Source organism: Chinchilla lanigera, unplaced genomic scaffold, assembly GCF_000276665.1.
Source record: "Chinchilla lanigera isolate Chin_1 unplaced genomic scaffold, ChiLan1.0 scaffold00094, whole genome shotgun sequence".
NCBI classification, from domain to species: domain Eukaryota; kingdom Metazoa; phylum Chordata; class Mammalia; order Rodentia; family Chinchillidae; genus Chinchilla; species Chinchilla lanigera.
In genome coordinates, this window is record NW_004955495.1 from 6,903,922 (window position 1) to 6,921,995 (window position 18,074).

Here is an 18,074-nt window from a genome sequence, read left to right on the forward strand (position 1 = left end):
ACACTGGAATATTACTCAGCCAGGAAAATGAGTGAGGCTGTGACACTCCCCAGCATAGACAGACGGACCTTGAGGACACTGGGCTCAGGGAGACACCAGACAGAAGGACACACAGTGTGGGCTCTACAGATTGCAAATGCCCAGGACAGGTGAATCCAGAAACAGGAAGTGGACTTGGAGGAGCTAGGGCTGGGAAGGGACAAGTGACTGCTCACGGGACAGATGGGGCTTCCTTTTGCGGGAATGAAGTGTTCTGAAACCCACAGAGATCTTTGTTGCAAACGTCCTGAAAAGCCACTGAATGACACACTTTCAAAATCAAACTGTGTAAGTGTAAATCAGATCTCATTTTTCTGAGTTGTTGAGATTCAAGCTTCAAGCCCCAAAACAGCTAAAGATCTCGGATTAGAGCTCAAAGCCGCACAATGGCCACTCCAGCACTCGGGCGTGGCCGTGTGGGTGACAGGAAGCCGCCAGGATGCACTCCCCGTGCCAAGATCCTAATCGCAGCCCATGACGCACCCAATCCCAGGCCAGGCCGGGAGCTCCTTCTCTGGGACGGGGGCTCTACCCTCCCCAGGCCCTTGATTTTCAGGGAGCTCAGCCCAGCTGCCCCACAAGCCTGCAGCCCACGGCAGAGTCTCCCAGCTGCATGGCGGAAGTGTCAGCCCCAGGCACCCCCCTCCGGAGGAGAAGCCAGAGACGGTGCCAAGCGGCGGCCGGCCAGGGCTGCCACGCGCCGGGAAGGGGTAGTGGGGCCAGCGCCAGAGTCAACACAGCCCAACATCTGCTGGGCTGGCGGGGCCCAGGCTGCTGTTGACAAGCCCAGCACTGATGCCCAGCCAGCTGGGTGGAGGGCAATGCCAGCCCCAGCTGGGCAGAGAATACAGTGCCTGGACTGCAGGGCCCGCCCCGTCTGCCCACAACATCCCGAAATCCAATCATCATACAACACCCACTTCCCAGACCAGACAGGCAACGGCATCCGGCCTCCCCACACCCGTGCCCCGCCCTCCCTCAGGACCAGGTGCCGCTGAGCTGTCTCCCCGGCCAGGTCACATCTCGGGCACACTGGCCTCCTTTTTGATTTTTTTGTGGTACTGGGATGGAGCCCAGGGCTTGCATATGGAGCTACATCCCTGACAGGGTCTCACGATGTAGCCCAAACTGGCCTTGAACTCAGTGATCCTCCTGCCTCAGCCTCCCAGAGTGCTGGAGTTACAGGCGTGCACCCCAAGCCTGGATTCCTGGCTCCTTTTTGGTGTTCAATACTCAGTTATAAATCTGAGGGGCCTTCCACTTCCCCACGCTGCTCCCCAGAACAGTCTCATCCTCGATCTCCTGGTGATCACTGACCTGTCGCCAACAGAGAGAAACTGAGGCACAGAGCATGGTGGAGCTGACGAGACAGCCAGGACCGCCCACTTGGGCCTCGGCCCAAGCTAGCAGCTGCGGCCAGGCATGGGCTATGGCCCAGTCACACCCAGGAGCGGTGACGTCTCTGTCCCGGCAGGTCCGCTGGCTGCCTGCCCACCTCACACCTCCACACCAGCACCAGGGGCTGGAAGGCGAGGCTGCCCCACCCAGCCTGGTGACATCACCACAGCTCCCAAGGGTTCCTCGAAACTCTCCCTCCTGATTCCTCAAAACTCTCCCTTCTGCCCCTGAGCCTTACTTGCGCTGTGCCCACCAGCTGAAGCACTGTCCCCGCCTCTGAAACTCCCGTCGCGAGCAATGGCACCATGTGCCCAAGTTCCAGCTACCTGTGGGTTTTATGACAGCCCACACTGAAGTCTCCCTGTCTCCTGTTTTTTTCTTTTCCACAGTACCAGGGATTGAACCCAGGACCTTCACACCGAGCTCCATCCTCAGCCCTTTGTGAGACAGAGTCTCAGTAAGTCACGAAGTTGCCCAGACTGGGGTGAAACTTGGATCCTCCTGCTTCAGCCTCACAGAATACTGGGGTGACAGATACGTGCTACCAACACCTGGCTCCAAACTTAAATCTCTTGATTGCTGACAAACTGCAATGTTCTTTTCCACCAAGCAAACACTGAGCGGGCCTCAGACCAGCGGGCCTCAGAAGGTAGAGCCTCCGGTGGCCCTGGCACCCCCAGGCCTGTCCCTCACAGCTATTGTGGGCCGCTGGAGTCCTCTGACCCTTGCCTGGGGCGACTGTGGCTGAGGCTCTGGTCCTGACTGGGGAGGCTGGCTCCTGCTGGTGGCTCCAGGAGGCCAGGCAAGGCCCAGCTGGCCAAGGGCTGGAATGTGAGCCCAGCCGGCCACCAGCCGCCATCTGCTTTCCATCTGTGCGGTGGACTTCAAAGGCTCCTCCGCCCGTCCGGCCACTTCCTCCGGCCCGGCCGCCCGCAGGGAAGGGCCAGGGCCGTCCCTGCTTCCTCCGCGACCCTCAGGGGCCCAGGAAGCTTCTGGGGTGATCCTGAGACTCCCTCCTGCTGGCCCTGCCCAGCCTCAGCCCCCCACCCAGCTGCACACGCCTGGCTCTTCTGAGGTTATATCCAAACGGCCACCAGCTGTCCCCAGGGCCACTGCCCAGGCTGGCACCACCATCTCCCACCTCCCGCAGCCACAGGAGCCACTCCGGTCACTTCAGTGCGGACACCACTCGCACAGACCCCCGTGAGCCCCATGTGACGAACAGGACACTCCGTCCCTGAGGCACCAGGCTCTGCCTCTCCAACTGTATTGGTGGCCAGAGGTTTTATTCTATTTAATTAATTAATTTTTACAATGCTGGGGATTAAACCAGGGCAAAGACTGAACTACTTCCCCAGCTTTTTTAAATTTTAAGCCACTAAGTTGCACAGGCTGGGCTTGAATTTGGGATCTTTCTGCCTCAGCCTTCCAGAGAGGTGGGATGACAGGCATGCGCCACCGCGCCCGGCACCCACCGGCCTTTGAGAAAGCGATTTCCCTCCGCAGATCTGCCTCTCCAGCTGGTCACCTCAAAGTCACCTCCACCCATCCTGGGGTGCGAGAGGCGGAGCTCCACCTACGTGTCCTGGGTCACAGTCTTTATCACCTGGGCCACCCCAGCTACGCACAGAAATCTTAGTGGTGGCTCCCCAGAAGCTATGCGCCAGGGTCAGCTCAATCCACGCTGGCAGGGACAATCTGAGGGTCGTGGGACCCCAGCAACGCCGCAAGGCTCACCTGCTTGAACTGCTCCTCGTACGTCCAGTCCCCATGGTCGGGCGGCTGCAGCTGGGGGGCTACGTGGGCGGCCCCTCCAGGGTGCACAGGGCCAGGTCCCGGCCGCTCAGGGCCACCTAGCGCCCTGGGGACGCCATCTCCGCGGAAGGCCTGGGCTGGCGGGGCCTTGCGGGGGAAGAGGCCTGCAGAGCCCAGGCCTGGGGGTCCTGGGGGGCCCAGCCCCTCTTCCTCCTCCTCCTCTTCCTCCTCCTCGAAGTCCTCTTCCTCCTCCTCGTCCTCGTCCTCGTCCCCCATGTCCTCCTCGAGCTCCTCCTCCTCCTCCCACTTTTGCTTCCTGCAGTGGACACGGAGCACCAACCCATCAGGGGACAGGGTGCAGCCTGTCCTGGCACCAGGGTACGGCCTACTGCCTGTCCCAGCCTCAGTTTCCCCTTCTAAAAGTAGCAGGTGCTCACGTGCTCAGGCTATGCAACCCCAAGCACTAGGGTTATCGAGGACATTTGTTCTGTTGCCAACACCCCAGAACAAGGTGGCCTGTCCTGGGGCACAGATCCCAGCTCCCACCCTTCCACGCTCCTGTCCCACATCCCAAATCGTCAAGCCGTTCCTGCCCCACGGCCTTTGCACAGACTGCTTCATGCTCCACGCTCCTCAAACTCACAGAACTTTGCACACCACTGATCAAAAGCCCAGCCCCTCTCCAAAGCACCATGATGATTTTCTCTGCCACCCACTGAGCCCAACTCACATGTCATCATCGGAGCCCATGTCCTCAAAGTGTCCATCTCCTTCCAAGTGTCCCAGCCCCTCCTTGCCTCGGCCAGGTGAGCTGGGAGCCCCCTCCTGGTCCATGTCCTCGTCCTCCGAGCCAGGAGGACCATCCTCAGAGCCGCCACCAGGGCTGGGAGGGTGTCCAAGGCCCGCGGCGGCAGCCCTCATGGCAGCCAGCGCGGCCATCTGTGCCCGCTGCATGCGGGCACTGTCAGGCTCTCTGTCCTCATCAGGGGCGGCCCGTACTCGGCCTGTGGATCCCGGGGTAGGGGTCTCGGGCGCTGGCGGCTGCTGCCGGGCCTCCAGCTCCTGGTGTGCACGTTGCTGCCGTTGCAACAGGGTCTCCATCACCGCCTGCAGCTTCATGGCTCTGCGGGCTGGGCCGCCACCCCGGACAGCTGGGGCAGGTGGCGGGGGCGGCCCCTGCGGGGAGGGAGCCCGGCCACACTGCAGCGTGGGGGTCTCGGGGGAGCCGGGGCAGTGCAGGGTGGCGGGGCGCGGGGGCGGGGGCCGCCGGCTCAGGCTGAAGGCTGGCAGGGCATGCCCGTGGCGGACAGCTAGGGCCCTTCTCACACCGGGCGCCAAGGGCCGATAGCTGGTGTCTGGCTCATTCACGGGCTCGCAGAAACCTGGGAGGGGGGTGGCAAGACAGAGGTGATGAGACCACAGCCAGCCCCACTGGTCCCAAGAAAAACCACAAAGGCTCATGGGAGATTCCCTGGCACCTGCTCTGACAAGGATGCACACCGGGTGGCCTCCCTGGAGGCGGAGGGGAGCGTGGTCCCCATCCCTCCACTGGCCGCCCACTTGCGGGACTGAGTAACAGGGCCACCCCACTGAGCCTCAAGGGGTCTCAGGGCCACAAGCAAACACACTGTTACCACCTGGGCCACCCAGCAATCCTGGGTTATCTATTGCTTCACAAGGAAAGTGGTGGGACCTAGCGTTCCTGGATTCTGATTGGCTACAGTGAGTCAGTTCCAGACCCTGGAATCCAACTGTGTTCTGGGGTCTGATTCCAAGTTCTAGGTGCCGCCCATGCCCATGTTGGAGCAGCATGAACCAGAGTCCCCTGGGTACCTCCTTTTCCTCTTTCTCTCTTGCAATACTGAGGACTGAATCTACAGCCTTTGCGCTTAGCTATATCTCCAGCCCTTTTTATTTTGAGACAGGTCTAAGTTGCCCAGACTGAGTTCCAACTTGCGATCCTCCTGGCTCAGCTTCCCACAGTGCTGGGATCACAGGCATGTGCCATCATGCCCTGCTCCTCTTTTCTGATTAACAGATAGCCCGAATTGAGCGCTTGCTGTACACCAGCCCTGAGCCTACACCCCCTCCCCAAACCGGTACCTCACCCTCACAGCAACACCTACAGGCTGGTCCCTCTGGGCCTCCGTCTTCCCATCAACCAAAGGGTGCCAACACTCACAGGCAAGGGGGAGGGGATAGAGGGGCTCATGATCCCAAAGGTGGGTACAAAACAGGTGACACACGGCAGTTGGGGACTCCCCGTTTTGACAAAGGGGGAAACAGGCCTGGCTAGTCTTGCAGGCCGATGGACACCTGTGTTAAGTGAGGTCAGAGCCTCCTATGCTGGCTCCGTGCTCTGCAGGGCAGTAGGGGTCTGCAGTCTAGTTCTGGGGGGACCCAAGTGGGGCAAACGTCCCACAATGCAGTACTACGCTGCTCTGCCCTCCCCAGGGACCTAGGCTTCCTCAGGTCACTGCCACCTCCATCTGCCCAGGGTGCCATCGAGATGTCCCAGGACCTGGCAGAGACCATCACCAGCACAGAGTAGGGAAGAGGGCAAGGACAGGAGGGTGCAGGAGGCTGCCCCTAACCCTGACCCGGCAAATGCACCCAGAGTTCACACAGGACGAGAGGGAGGGAGGGGAGGACGGAAGGACAGGCGACAGGCTCCAGCCGAAGGGGATCCTGAGCACTGGCCACACTCTGGACCCCCTGGTGACCATCCCCACAGAGGGGACTCTTGCACTGCACATGTCAGGCCTCCTCAGTCACAGACAGGTCCCCTCCCCAGACTCCTTTTGCCCAGGTTGGGTAGAAGGGCAGTTGGGGGAGCCAGGAGGTGGCCTCAGGGGAAGGGGGCAGAGCACATCCCTACTGGCCTTGGTGTCCCCTCCTGTCCAGCAAGGGCAGAGGTCCCAGGGCACAAAGACCCAGGGAGCTTTGTCCTCTAAAGATCACAAAAGAAGCACCCAGTGCGCCCCCATCCCCGGGCTGGGAGCTGCTGGTCACCGGCCACCACTCGACCCAGGAAACGCTGAGGGGACATTTCTGGCCCAGTCTGGCCTGGCTGGCCGCCCCTCCCCCACCTTTGACAACTTCAAGATGAGCCCCCCCCTCACGGAAACGCTGCGGGCGACGCCCCCTGTTCGGTGGTGGTGGTGGTGGTGCTGGTGCTGGTGCTGGTGGTGGTGGGTGGGGGGCAGAAGGAAGAGGCTGGAGGAAGCCGCTCCTCCCTACTGCCCCTCCTCGAGGGCCCGCTGCGTTTAATGACCCTTCCGGGTCGCCGGGTGGGGGAGGGGTTCGGGACAGGCCTCTCCACGTTGGAGCTGGCGGAGGGGAGGGGGCAGGTGGGAGCGCCAGACCACCTCCCAACCCAGGACCAGGCCTGGGCTCCCCCATGGGCGCAGATATCCCGAAGCTGTCGACGCCCACCCCTGCAGACCCCTCCTCCCCCGGAGCCCTTTGTCCTCCGCCCCCACCCCTACTTTATGACAGCCCCATGGAGAGGCAATGCCAGGCGGGGACTGGGCAGGGTGGTCGCCTGGACAGACTGGAGTGGGGGCTGGGGACCCAGGGCCACACCCTCCTGCCCCCCCCAAGCCTTGGGAGAGAGAGGTCACCCGCTCAGCCGGGCCTTGCAAAACACGGTTATTTAAAGAGTTGTGCAAGGCTGGGGCCCGCGGGTGGCGAAAGAGGCCCCCTCACTCCACACAGGGAAGAGCGGGGGGAGGGGAGCGAGGAGCGCAAAGCTTGGGAGGGGGCTGAGAAAGTGGGGCGGGGCGGGGGCTCCCCCCAAGGAAGTGAGACTACCAAAACCAAAGAAGCAGCAACAGCAAAAGATGATAAAAACCCCGTCCGGATTTCAAAGGCTTCTTGGAAAGCGGCCGATTTGCATGGGGACAGGGAGGAGGGGGGACCCCAGTGGCCCGAGCGGCTAAAAACGGAAGATATTTGACAAACCCGCCGCCGGGGCCGGCGCGAACGTTGGAGTTGACACACGGGCGCTCCCCCCGCTTCCTGCGCCCGCTTTTGTGTCCTGGGGTGTGGGGAGGCGCTAGTGCTGGGGAGGGGGCTCTTCCTGGGAACCTCCGCCCGGGGAGCCGGCAGAGCGCACCCGGAACGCGGGTCCGCTGTGTGAGCCGGGGTGGCCACTTTCTAAGTGAACGCACCAGGCTGGGGAGGGGCTCCGGGAACTACCCACCTAGGGGCGCGCAAATACACACCCGGTTTGGGGGCAAAAGGAAAAAATAGAAAAAGAAAAGGAAAAGAAGAAGAAGAAATAAGCCCGGGGAGCGCAGACCCCGCGCGTGCGCGCACAGAGCGTATTTCCTTCCGCCGGGTCCGGGGAGCGCGCGCCCGAGACCCCCAAGCGCCCGGAGCGTCTCTGCGCACTTGGGTACCCGAGGAGGTCCTCGGGGTCCGGCGCAAGGGACGGACGATCACCCCCAACCGCGACCGACTAGAGGAGCTTGCCCAGGCCCGAGCGCCCCCAGCCGCGTCTCAACCTAACTTTGGAGACCCCACCCCCACCCCACTGTTGGGTTTCCAGAGCGCAGAGCGCGCAGCTCGGAGCCGGAGCGCGCCGCAAACGGCCTTACCGCGCGCGGCGGCTCGGGGGGCGCATGCCCGGGGCCCGGCCTCCCCACCTTCCCCCGCCTCGCCGGCCTCCCCCGGCGCCGGTGCGCGCTGTAGGATCCCGGCCACCCGCCGGGTTCCTGCTGAGCGCGCCGACTCACCAACTCGCCAACCCCGTCCGCGTCTACACCCCCATCCGCCCGGATTGGTACGAGGCTCCCCGCGCGCGGCCGGCCCCCCGCCCCGCCCCTCCCCCACCCGGCGCTCACCGCCCCGCAGACAAATCACCGGGTGACGAATCGCTCTCAGATGCAAATACCTCGCCGGTGATTCAGCGTGGTGGGCCCGGGACACGGGAGGGGTCTCGCGAGGACCCTTCCTCTTTCTCCAGACGCCCCCCACCCAGCCCCCCTACCAATCTCCCGCGCTCGGGCGGACGACGCGCAACGAAGGCTAAGGGAGGCTGGGGAGGGGGGAAAGAGAGCCGACGGAAATTTTCAGGTCGCGGCCCCTTTAAATGATAATAAATAATAAAAGGGAAGGGGAACGGCGCCGAGGGATGCCCCGCCCCCTGCCCTAGGGAGCGTAGGCAAAGTGCGCGCGGCGACTTGGAGCGCAGAGGGCGCCAAGGGCAAGGGCGGGGCTGGGACGGTCGGAGGGGTCTAGTGTCCTGGCAAGGGGGGAACCGGAAACAGACCTTGGCGCCCTGGGGTGGGTGGCCTGGAAATCAACTTGGATCCTAAACTTTTTCCCTATCTTACCTGTTTTAAAATGAGCTACGGGGCTTGGAGTTGCACCTCCGCCCCTTGGGCCGGGACACCCGGAGAAAGTGATTTCACTCCCCGGCCTCTGTTTCCACGTCTGTGAAATGGGCGTGAAGACCCGGAGAGAGCTGAGTTGTGAGGACAGCGGGACTGCAACAAGAGGCGACGAGAAGGCGGTGGGAGGGAAGGAGCCAGGCCCTGCCCGTGGGGAGGGTGGGGGAGAGGGCGCGGCCGCGGGCGGGGCTCTGCTCACGCAGGGCGCGGGGTGGGGGTGGGGGTCCCCGCGGGGAATCCCGGCGACCCCAGCTGTCACCACCCCTGGGAGCGCGACACCCACGAATGGGAGAGGAGACACGAGGTTGGAGGATCCTCTTCCAAACAATGATGTAGATGGGCGTGGCGGTGACACAAGCCTGACATCCCAGCAATGTGGGAAGCTGAGGCAGGAAGATCACAAATTCGAGCCCAGAGCCGGCAATTTAGTGACTTACTGAGACCCTGTCTCAAAATAAAAAATGAAGCCAGCATTGGTAGTTCGGTGGAGAAATTCTCAAAATAAACAATACAAAGAGATTGGGATGAACCTCTGTGTGGAGGCCCAGAGTCCATCCCTAGTACAGCCAATAGTAGAAGGACGAGGAGGAGGAGGAATAGTAGTAATAGCAATAAGAGTAAGAATAAAAGCGCTACTGCCCGTGCTGTGTGCTGCATGCATGATGCTCTGAACTCTTCCACCCGCACCTCTGCTTCCCCGGCGCCTCCTGTTCTCCCCATTTGTACTGTGCGGAATGAGGAACCGCAGGTGCAGTGCAACAAAGAGGGGGGCGGTAGAGGCTCCAGGAGACCCGGGGCCACCCGCAGCCTAGATAGGGCCCTTGGGAATACAGGGGCACAAGGGCTGTCCGGAGGGACCCCAGGGGTGCAGCTCGGGACCCTGGCTGGCGCCCGGGGGTGGTGGGCAGCGCCCCCACAGCACCTTCACCCTCTGCGGGACCACCCACAGCTCGCAGAGCCAGGCTCCGGGGATGCTGCTCACTTGCTGCCAGCAGCCCAAGGCCAGAGTCCTGCCAGGAAACTCAGGCCTCGTCCCCAGGGCCCCGCAGCCTAGAAGTCACAGGTGCCTGAAAACCTCCACCTCTAGGCCATTAGACACCAGGGCTGGCTGGGGGTGTGGCTCAGCGGGGGAAGCACCTGTCGAGCCAGACAGTAGCCCTGGCTTCTTCCCCAGGATATCTCAATCTCCCTCTCTCTTTCTCTCTGTCTCTGTCTGTCTGTCTCTCTCTGTCTCTCTCTCTCTCACACACACACACACACAGAGGACCATCTAAACAAACAATTCCAATCAGGCAAGGTGGCACAGGCCTGTCATTACAGCACTCTGAAAGGCTGAGGCAGGAGGATCTCAAATAGAAGCCCAGCCTGGGCAATTTAGTGACTTAGTGAGACCTAGTGTCTCAAAAAATAAAAACAGGGGTGGGTGTAATTCAGTGTGAAGGCCCTGGGTTCAATCCCCAGCACTACAAAATAAATAAATAGCCAGGTGCCAGGTGTGGTGCCACAAGTCTGTAATTCTAGCACTTGGGAGGCTGAGGCAGGAAGACTGCCACAAATTCAAGCCCTGCCTAGGCTACGTAGTGAGATCATCTCAAAATACCAATAAATAAGTAGATATTTTGTAAAAACCCAAAGAAGAGGCAGGAACACCCGCCCCGCCAGGACACAGGCATTTTAGAAGCCTTCCTGGGTAAGAGACTGAGGAAGCCAGGCCCGGTCTTAGGTCTCTAAGATGCAGTAAGGTAAAGCTGCACAGACCAGAAATCCCCCGACTCTGGGGGTGGGGGATGCACTTTTCTGTACCTCAACTTCCCCCTCTGCAAAATGGGGGGCTATCAATTCACCTCATATGTAGGGGCTTTGGGGATTGTTCACAGGGAAGGGGGCAGGGTGGGAGTGTATGGACATGGTGGGGCAGGACAGGAGGGGGACATGGCTGTCCCCTACCTGTGTTGCTGCCACTCTCTGGGAGGGAGGCCCTCCGGCCCAGGCTGCCTGCAGGCAAGATCCTATTTTTGGCTCAGGGAATTTTCACACAGACTGGGTGGGCAGCTCCGATTATCGGGGATACCCATGTTGGGAGGCCCGCAGCAGTACGAATTTAAGTTAGTGCAGATTTGTCTGCCTCCAGCTTTCAAGCTGTGAAATGGGTACAGTGACCCCAGCCCAGGGAGTTGTGGGGCCCTTGTGGATTCAGGATGCCTCCCCCACACCCCCCAAAAAGTCAGCCTGATTCTCATGGACCCCTTCTCCACTGAACCCAGTCTCACCGTCCCTCAGCTGCAGAGGCCACGTTTTTACAAACCAGCCAGATCCCATCCTCAAGTGAAGCTGGGCGGTGGTCCCACACCTGCCATCCCAGCACCTCTGAGAGGCTGAGGCAAAGGATCCCAAGTGCCAGGCTAGCCTTGACAACTCAGCAAGACCCTGTCGCAAAATTAAAAAAAAAAAATTTAAAACGGCTTAGTGCAAAGGCGCTGGGCTCCACCCCCTGTAGGAGGCGGGGAATGCCCACCTCCCCAATTCTTGTGTTCCCCTGAAACACGTTTCCAGCTCAGCTTTGTAGGACGCATCCCCCTGCCTGGCCCCTGGCCTGGCCTTCCTGCCCGGGCTCAGCCCTGCTGACCGCCCTGTGTCAGGGCCTCCTCCCCCATGCCCTTGGTATCTTTATTTTGAAACAGCTGTGTTTATTTAGACCCCTCTGCCTGCCTCACAGTTTTGAGGGCAGAGCTGCTGAAGAAGCTGGAACGAATGCACTTGGACCATTTCTTTCTCCCCGGCTTCTGCTTGTCTCTCTACACAGAGGGCTCCAAAATAGTTTTAAAAAACAAAATAGAGACAAGTTTGGCACACACCTGTAAGCCCAGCTCTGGGGAGACTGAGGTAAGAGGATCACTTCGAGTTTGAGGCCAGCTTGGACTACAGAGCGAGCTTAACACCAGCCTGAACTACATAGCTAAACCCTATGTCAACAAACAAAACCAGAGGGGATGGTGGGTCCACCTGGAAGCCCAAGCCTCTAAGACTACGGCGCCATCCATAAATTGAATCTACTGATGCAGGAGGCTCGGAGCCCACAGAAATACAATTTTAATTTCTTTTAAAGTAAGCGAAGCCTGGAGTGGTGGGGCGCTCCTGTAATCCCAGCACGGGGGAGGCTGAGGCAGGGGGATCATCACAGGTGTGAGGCCAGCCTGGGCTACAAAGTGAGTTCAAGGCTAGCCTGAACTGCATAGTGAAACCCTGTCTCAAAGAGACAAAACAAAATGAAAAGAAGGGAAAACAACCATAAGTGCGCAGGACCTGGGAAATTCATAATGAGACCCTAAGTGCCGCTCGGTACAGCACGGATACTTCCACCCCTGTCCGGCTTAGGGTACGAATGAGTGGCGCCCCAGCGTAGGGTGGAGACACGGAAGCGACGAGGCTGTGCAGGGTGCGCACGCCACCTGCAGGGCGTTCACTGGGGGCGGAGGCGGGTGGGTGGGCCTGTGCTGGGAACCACCAGGTGGCGCAAGATCACTTGTAAAACGACTGTTCCAACCTGGAGCGGTGCATGCCTATAATCCCAGCACTCTGGAGCCTGAGGCAGGAGGATCGCCTGGACTGAGACAGTTCACAGACAGTTCAAGGCCAGCCTGAATTACATAGTGAAACCCTGTCTCAAACAAACGAATAAACAAGCAACACCATTGTAAGTCGACGAGGGAGATATCTGAGGCCTGCAAAATCTTCTCCTGTTCCCCCCTTTTTTTTCCCTGTTGTACTTGAGATTGAACCCAGGGCCTTTGCACTGATAAACATCCCTGGCCATTTTTTATCTTTTGTTGCTCCCATCCAGAATCGAACTCAGGGCTGCTTTCCAGGCAAGCCTGGCGCCACTGAGCTATATCCCCGGCCATTTCTTGTTTTTTTTTTGTTTGTTTGTTTTTGTTTTTGTTTTTGTTTTTCCGGTACCCGGAATCAAACTCACGACCTTGCACTTGCCAGGCAGGTGCTGTGCCGCTGAACTAAATCCCCAGTCCCTACCTGTTTTTTGTTCTTTGAGACAGGGTTTCCCTATGTAGTTCACTGACCTTGAACTCACTTCGATCACCAATTTCAATTTCCCAGGATTATAGGTGTGTGCCACCACACCCAGCTCTGTTTCCATTTCTTTTTTTCTTTTTCTTTTTCTTCTTTTTGAGGTAGTCTCCCTATGTAGTCCAGGCTGGCTTTGAACCCTTGGGAATCCTCCTGCCTCAGCCTCCCCAGTGCTGGGATTACAGGTTTGTGCCACCACACCTGGCCCTCGTGTTTCATTTTTAAAATTTGTTTTTCTCAAAAAAAAAAAAAAAAAAAAGCCAAAAGATGTCCTTGGCCTCAGGAAAACAGAACATGTACTATTTTCTATACTCAAAAAAAAAAAAAAAAAAAAAAGACCCTGTCAGTCCCTCTGCACATATGGCCACACACTTGGGTTAATCATCCTGAGAACAGGTATCTAGTCCTACTGTGCAGCTGACCCTGGGCACACAGTGGGAAGCTTGACAGCCCTGTCCCTGGTGGGGACACACAAGGCAGTCAGACCTGTCATGTGGTGGCACTGAGCAGGCACAGGGTACGCTCCTAGCCCAGGCTGGAGAGGCCCCGGGAGGGCTTTCTGGAGGCAGAGGCAACTGAGCCCAGATGCCAGGTATAAGTGAGCTTCAACCAGCCTGGCACAGAGCAAAGGGCTTGAGCAAAGCCCAGAGACAAACAGGACCCAGGGATCAGACAGGGGTGTGGGCAGGATGGGTGAGTAGAGGAGAGAACTCCAGGCTTGTGTGCAGCACAGTCCAGGGGTCCACTCTTTTTTGGAGGTGCAGAGCCCAGGGTCTTCTCACAGAGCTACACCCCAGCCCTTTTTATTTTGGGACAGGATCTTGATAAATCATTAAGTTGCCCAGGCTGGACTTGAACTTGCAGTCCTCCTGCCTCAGCCTCCCAGAGTGGAGACCAAAGCTGCCTCTAGTTTCCTGGGAGAGCACCCAGGCACCGAGCTCAGGATCCCGTGATCAGAGGAAGAGCCACGCTGAGAGGTCACTCACAGAATCCTGGGGCACAAGAGAACAGTACTGTGGTTTTGGTTTTGGTTTTGTTTTGTTCTATTTTGCTACGGAGCTGGGGATGGAACCCAGCACCTCCTGCATGCTAAGCACCTGCCATGCCACTGAGCTGCAACCCAGCCCCTGCTGCTCTGTTCTGGGGTGATTTCTTAGGGAGCAATTAATCCCTTGTGTGGATAGGTCTGGGTGCCACGGTCCAGATCAAAGTGATGATGATGATGATGATAATAATTTTGCAGTAGTGAGGATGAAACCAGGGCCTTTGCACTGAGCCACACTCCGAGTCCTTTTCATTCTTTCATTCTGTTAAGACAGAGTTTTGCTAGGTTGCTAACTTGCCCAGGCTGGGATGGAACTTGAGACCCTCCTGCTTCAGTTGCCCAGAGTGCTGGGATGACAGGTGTCACCACCCCCAAGACAGGACTGATTTTTTTTTTTTTTTTTTTTTGGTCTTTTTGAGACAGGGTCTTTCTATGTAGTTCATGCTGACCTTGAGTTCACTTTGTAGCCCAGGCTGGCCTCAAACTCCAACAATTCTCCTGCCTCAGCCTCCCAAGTGCTGGGATTACAGGTGTGGGCCACCAGGCGTGGCCATGGACTGATTTACATAAGGACACCCACTGTTTCCCTATCCCAGCCCAGATGCTCCCCTGATAGCAACAGGAACCCTTTGTGTCACCGTTCAAGATGTGCATTTCCCCCCACATTTTAATATCTCTAAAAGTACTTGGATCTTAACAACAGTAGAGTCAACCATAGACAGTGTGTGAAAACGTCTGACCCCTTATGAAAGATCCAGTGTGTCTCACTGCTGGCACATCGGTTTGACGAATCTCAGAAATGATCATTACAATCTCAACAGCAAACATCAAATAAAATAAAGAAATAAAAAAATAAATACTATCTTAAAAAAAAAACAGCAAACATCACGATAAACTGGTGCCAAGCGCAACATGTGGACGCGACATTTTCACTGATTATCTGGGACAAGAATAAAAATATAAATAACAGGATAATAATCGTTGCACAACCGGCCTCAGGGGCACAGGAGGCTTCCCAGAGCCTGCTTGGAGAGGAGCAGCGAGCTTCCCTAGGACGCACAACCCGCGCGGGCCTGGCGCCGCTCCCGGGCCTCAAAGACTTGGTAGGGCCGGGTGGGCGCACAGGCGGCGCAGCTCCGCGTTGGGGGCGCCGGGGTCGGAGGGCGCAGGCCCACGGGGCCGACGCTGGCGTCCTGGGGCGCACGCGCACACGCGGCGGAAGGCCTGGCGAAAGCGGGAGCTCAGGAAGGCATAGAGCAGCGGGTTCAGCGCCGAGTTGCTGTAGGACATGCAGTGCGCCCAGGTCTTGAGCGCATATGCTGCGTAACTGCGCGGGTGCCACGCGCCGGCCGGGCCCAGGGCCTGCAGCACCAGGAACAGCTGGATGGGTCCCCAGCAGGTGGCGAAGAGCAGGACCACGGCTGCCACCAGCCGGGACACCTTGGCACGCACGGCACCCGCACGCTGGGCCAGCAGCCGCTCCTGGGTACGAAGGAGCGGGTTAGAGGGAAGGGCGGGTCAGGCCCACGCTGTCGCTGTCTGGCTCCCCCCGCTACGTTTCCAAACTCCGCGTCGCCCTGCCGGGCTGCAAACCTGGAAGGTGCCGTCGGTGGGCGCAGGGCGCACGGCGGCGCGGCCGAGGTGGCGGAGCATGGCCCCGTAGCAGGCGCAGGTGGCAGCGAGCGGTAGCAGGTAGAGCGCGAGCAGGTTGTAGACCGCGAAGGCGCGCTCCAGGGCGTGGCTGGGGAAGGCCTCGCTGCAGTAGGTCCGCGGCCCCGGGGAGAGGCGGTGCAGGGCGAGCACCGGGGCAGACAGGGCCGCCGAGCCTAAGCCACGGGCCAGGATGAAGATGCCGCCTGCCGGGGGACAGAGCGCGCCGCGCGCCTAGGGTCCCCCGGGCTGCATTCACTGCGCGCCTGCTAAGGGCCACGCGCCTCTATTCCCTGACACAGGGGATGGAACATAGGGTCTTTGCCTTGAGCTACATCCCCAGCCCCCCTTTTTTCCCCACCCCTTTTATTATTTTTTATTTTGAGACACGGTCTCCCTAAATGGCGTAGGTTGGGTTCCAACCTAAGATCCTTCTGCCTCGCCTTCCCAGAGCCCTGGGATTACAGGCTCCCAGGATTCCCTCTTTGGTCCCTGGGTGAGCCTCCACAGGGAACCCTCATGCACCCATTTTCCAGATGCCCGCCTGAGGCCAGGGAGGGAGTAACCCCGGGCACGTAGTGGACCTGTCCCCTGCGCCTCCCGCGGCTGCACTCACCCACCCAGATGCCCAGGCTGATGGCCAGCGCCAGGCGCAGCGTGCGGCGGTGCAGGGCGCGCAGCGGGAACACGGTCACATACCAGCGGTCCACGCTCATGGCCGTCAGGGTGGCGCACGTGGCCTGCACAGAGACCTAGAAAGGTGGGGAGCCGGCGTAAACTCCTTCCTTGTGCCCTGTGTCCCCCCCACCTACCCCGGTTGGACTGCTCCGGTACACACAGACCGTGCCCCAGGAGCGGACTTGAGCTGTTTATCTGCTCCTCCCATTCCTGACCCACCACCACACCCACCGCCACAACGAGCATATTTCCATGGAAACTCAGGCCCCGCCCCGCCTAGACCCGCCCCTCGCTGGTTTCCTAGCTGGATCCCCGAGTCCAGCGCTCGCACCTGCTGGATGTAGTTGACGAATTTGCACATGAAGTCGCCCAGCACCCAGGTGGGCAGCGGGTACAGGAGGGCCGTGAAGGGGACGCAGCACACCAGGAAGATCACGTCGGTGGCCGCCAGGTTGGCTGCAGGTTTGGAGGGGGAGGTGGACATGGGGCCCAGCCTCCCTGGCCTCAGGCTCATCCCAGTGACTGCCTGCACACCCTGGGCCAGAGAAGTTGGCATGCCCTCTACTCAATAGCACGGGTTCATAGGCTCTCTGGTAGAACTGCCCTCCACCCTAGTGGTGCAGAGGACGGAACCCCAGGCTCCCACACCCTGGGCAAGCGCTCACCACCGAGCCGCACTCCCTGCCCCGGCACTGAGTACTCTGCTTGATTCTGAGCCTCACTTTCCTTTCCCAAACTGAGGACAGCAGCCGAGCATGATAGTACACGCCTGTAATCCCAGCACTAGGGAGGCTGAAGCAGGAGGATCGCCGTGAGTTCAATCCCAGTCTGAAGTACATAAGAGAGACCTTATCTCAAAAAAAGGGGCGGGGGGAGAGTGGCATAGCCCCGGAGTCACCACAGAAGGAACACTGCACGTACCCCTGCACACTAGTGCACAAAGGCGCCACCTGAGGCTCAGAGAGGTCCCAGGCAGAGGTCAAAGCTGTCCCACCACTCCATGGAGTTTGAGCTACAGAACAATTTTACAGTAGGACTTATACGAGTTGATGAAAGGGGTCTTTCTTGTTTTGTTTTGTTTTCTGAGACAAGGTCTTGCTGTGTAGTCCAGGCTGGCCTCGAACTCACAGCAGTCCTCCTGCCTCAGCCTCCTGAGTGCTAGGATTACAGACCTGCAACACTGCCCAGCTCTTTTTTTCTGTCTTGGTAACCGGAATCAAAACTCTGAGCCTCGCGCTAGCCAGGCAGACGCCGGGCGCTGAGCTACATCCCAGGAGCTTTTTTTTTTTTTTCCTACTGGAGATATGGCGCAGAACTTTTGCACTGAGTTACATCCCCAGCCCTCTTCTATTTTTTATTCTGAGACAAAGTCTCCCTAAATTGCCTGGGCTGGGCTCAAACTTGCGATTCTCCTGCCTCCGTCTTCCAGCGTGCTGGGATGACAGGTGTGCGCCTCTGCACTCTGCTTCTTGCTGTTACCGAATACGGCCAGCGCTGGAGATTGCGACCTCTGGTCTAAAGCACAGGGAGGAGAAAGTGGGGGCCCTGCAGGAGAGAGATCTGTGCCTGGAGGCGACCCTGGTCCCCGTGCCCTCGTAGTGCCCGGCACTCACCGATGTAGAAGTTGCTCACCGTCCGCATCTGCTTGTGGCGGCAGATGACAAAGATGACCAGTGAATTCCCGGCCAGCCCGAGCAACATCAGCGTAGCGAAGAACAGGGGCACCAGCCAGGCGTCCAGGAGCAGCGGCGCGGGGCCCGGGCCGGCCGAGCGGTTGGCGCCGCAGCCTGGGCAGCCCGACGCGTTGACGAACGCCCCCCAGGACGCGTTGGGCGCCGGTGTGGCCACGGCGTGCATGGCCTCGCCGCTGTGCTCCTCTTCCTGCACGCCGCCCGCCTGCACCGCGTTGCCGGACGTCCGAGGGGACCGCAGGGGATGCGCTTGCAGCTCCCTGGCAGGGTGCTGGGCGGCGCGGCTGGGCTCCACGGCTCCTTAGAGCGCAGCGCCCGGCGTTTATACAGCTCGCCCCG

At 59.4% G+C, this 18,074-nt stretch overlaps 2 protein-coding genes across 9 annotated transcripts in view; both read right to left on the reverse strand.

Annotated features, from left to right (window-relative positions):
- Arid3a (AT rich interactive domain 3A (BRIGHT-like)) overlaps positions 1 to 8,704 on the reverse strand; it is a 28,549-nt gene extending 19,845 nt beyond the window's left edge. Inside the window, exons 1-3 of one of the 7 annotated variants that reach the window (XM_005406008.2) lie at positions 8,532 to 8,704; positions 3,923 to 4,574; positions 3,175 to 3,508 (exon numbers count right to left, since the gene is read on the reverse strand). In XM_005406008.2, coding sequence (XP_005406065.1) covers positions 3,175 to 3,508; positions 3,923 to 4,311 — 723 coding nt within the window. In that variant the 5' untranslated portion in view covers positions 4,312 to 4,574; positions 8,532 to 8,704. Of the gene's footprint in view, positions 1 to 3,174; positions 3,509 to 3,922; positions 4,575 to 4,670; positions 4,960 to 7,793; positions 7,886 to 7,931; positions 8,012 to 8,039; positions 8,296 to 8,531 lie in introns of those variants that run through there. The other 6 variants (XM_005406009.2, XM_013505105.1, XM_013505104.1 and 3 more) reach the window with 6 other exon arrangements.
- A 6,006-nt stretch (positions 8,705 to 14,710) lies between these two features.
- Kiss1r (KISS1 receptor) lies at positions 14,711 to 17,970 on the reverse strand. 2 transcript variants are annotated; one of them, XM_005406013.2, is made up of 5 exons: positions 17,658 to 17,970; positions 16,376 to 16,500; positions 15,983 to 16,118; positions 15,310 to 15,542; positions 14,711 to 15,198 (listed from the first exon to the last, which is right to left on the reverse strand). In XM_005406013.2, the coding sequence occupies exons 1-5, from the start codon at positions 17,899 to 17,901 to the stop codon at positions 14,809 to 14,811; spliced, it is 1,128 nt and encodes a 375-aa protein (XP_005406070.2). In that variant the 5' UTR covers positions 17,902 to 17,970; the 3' UTR covers positions 14,711 to 14,808. The 2 variants fall into 2 exon arrangements, with proteins under 2 accessions (XP_005406070.2, XP_013360560.1); XM_013505106.1 differs by having other exon boundaries at positions 15,310 to 15,572.
- Positions 17,971 to 18,074: the final 104 nt, after the last annotated feature.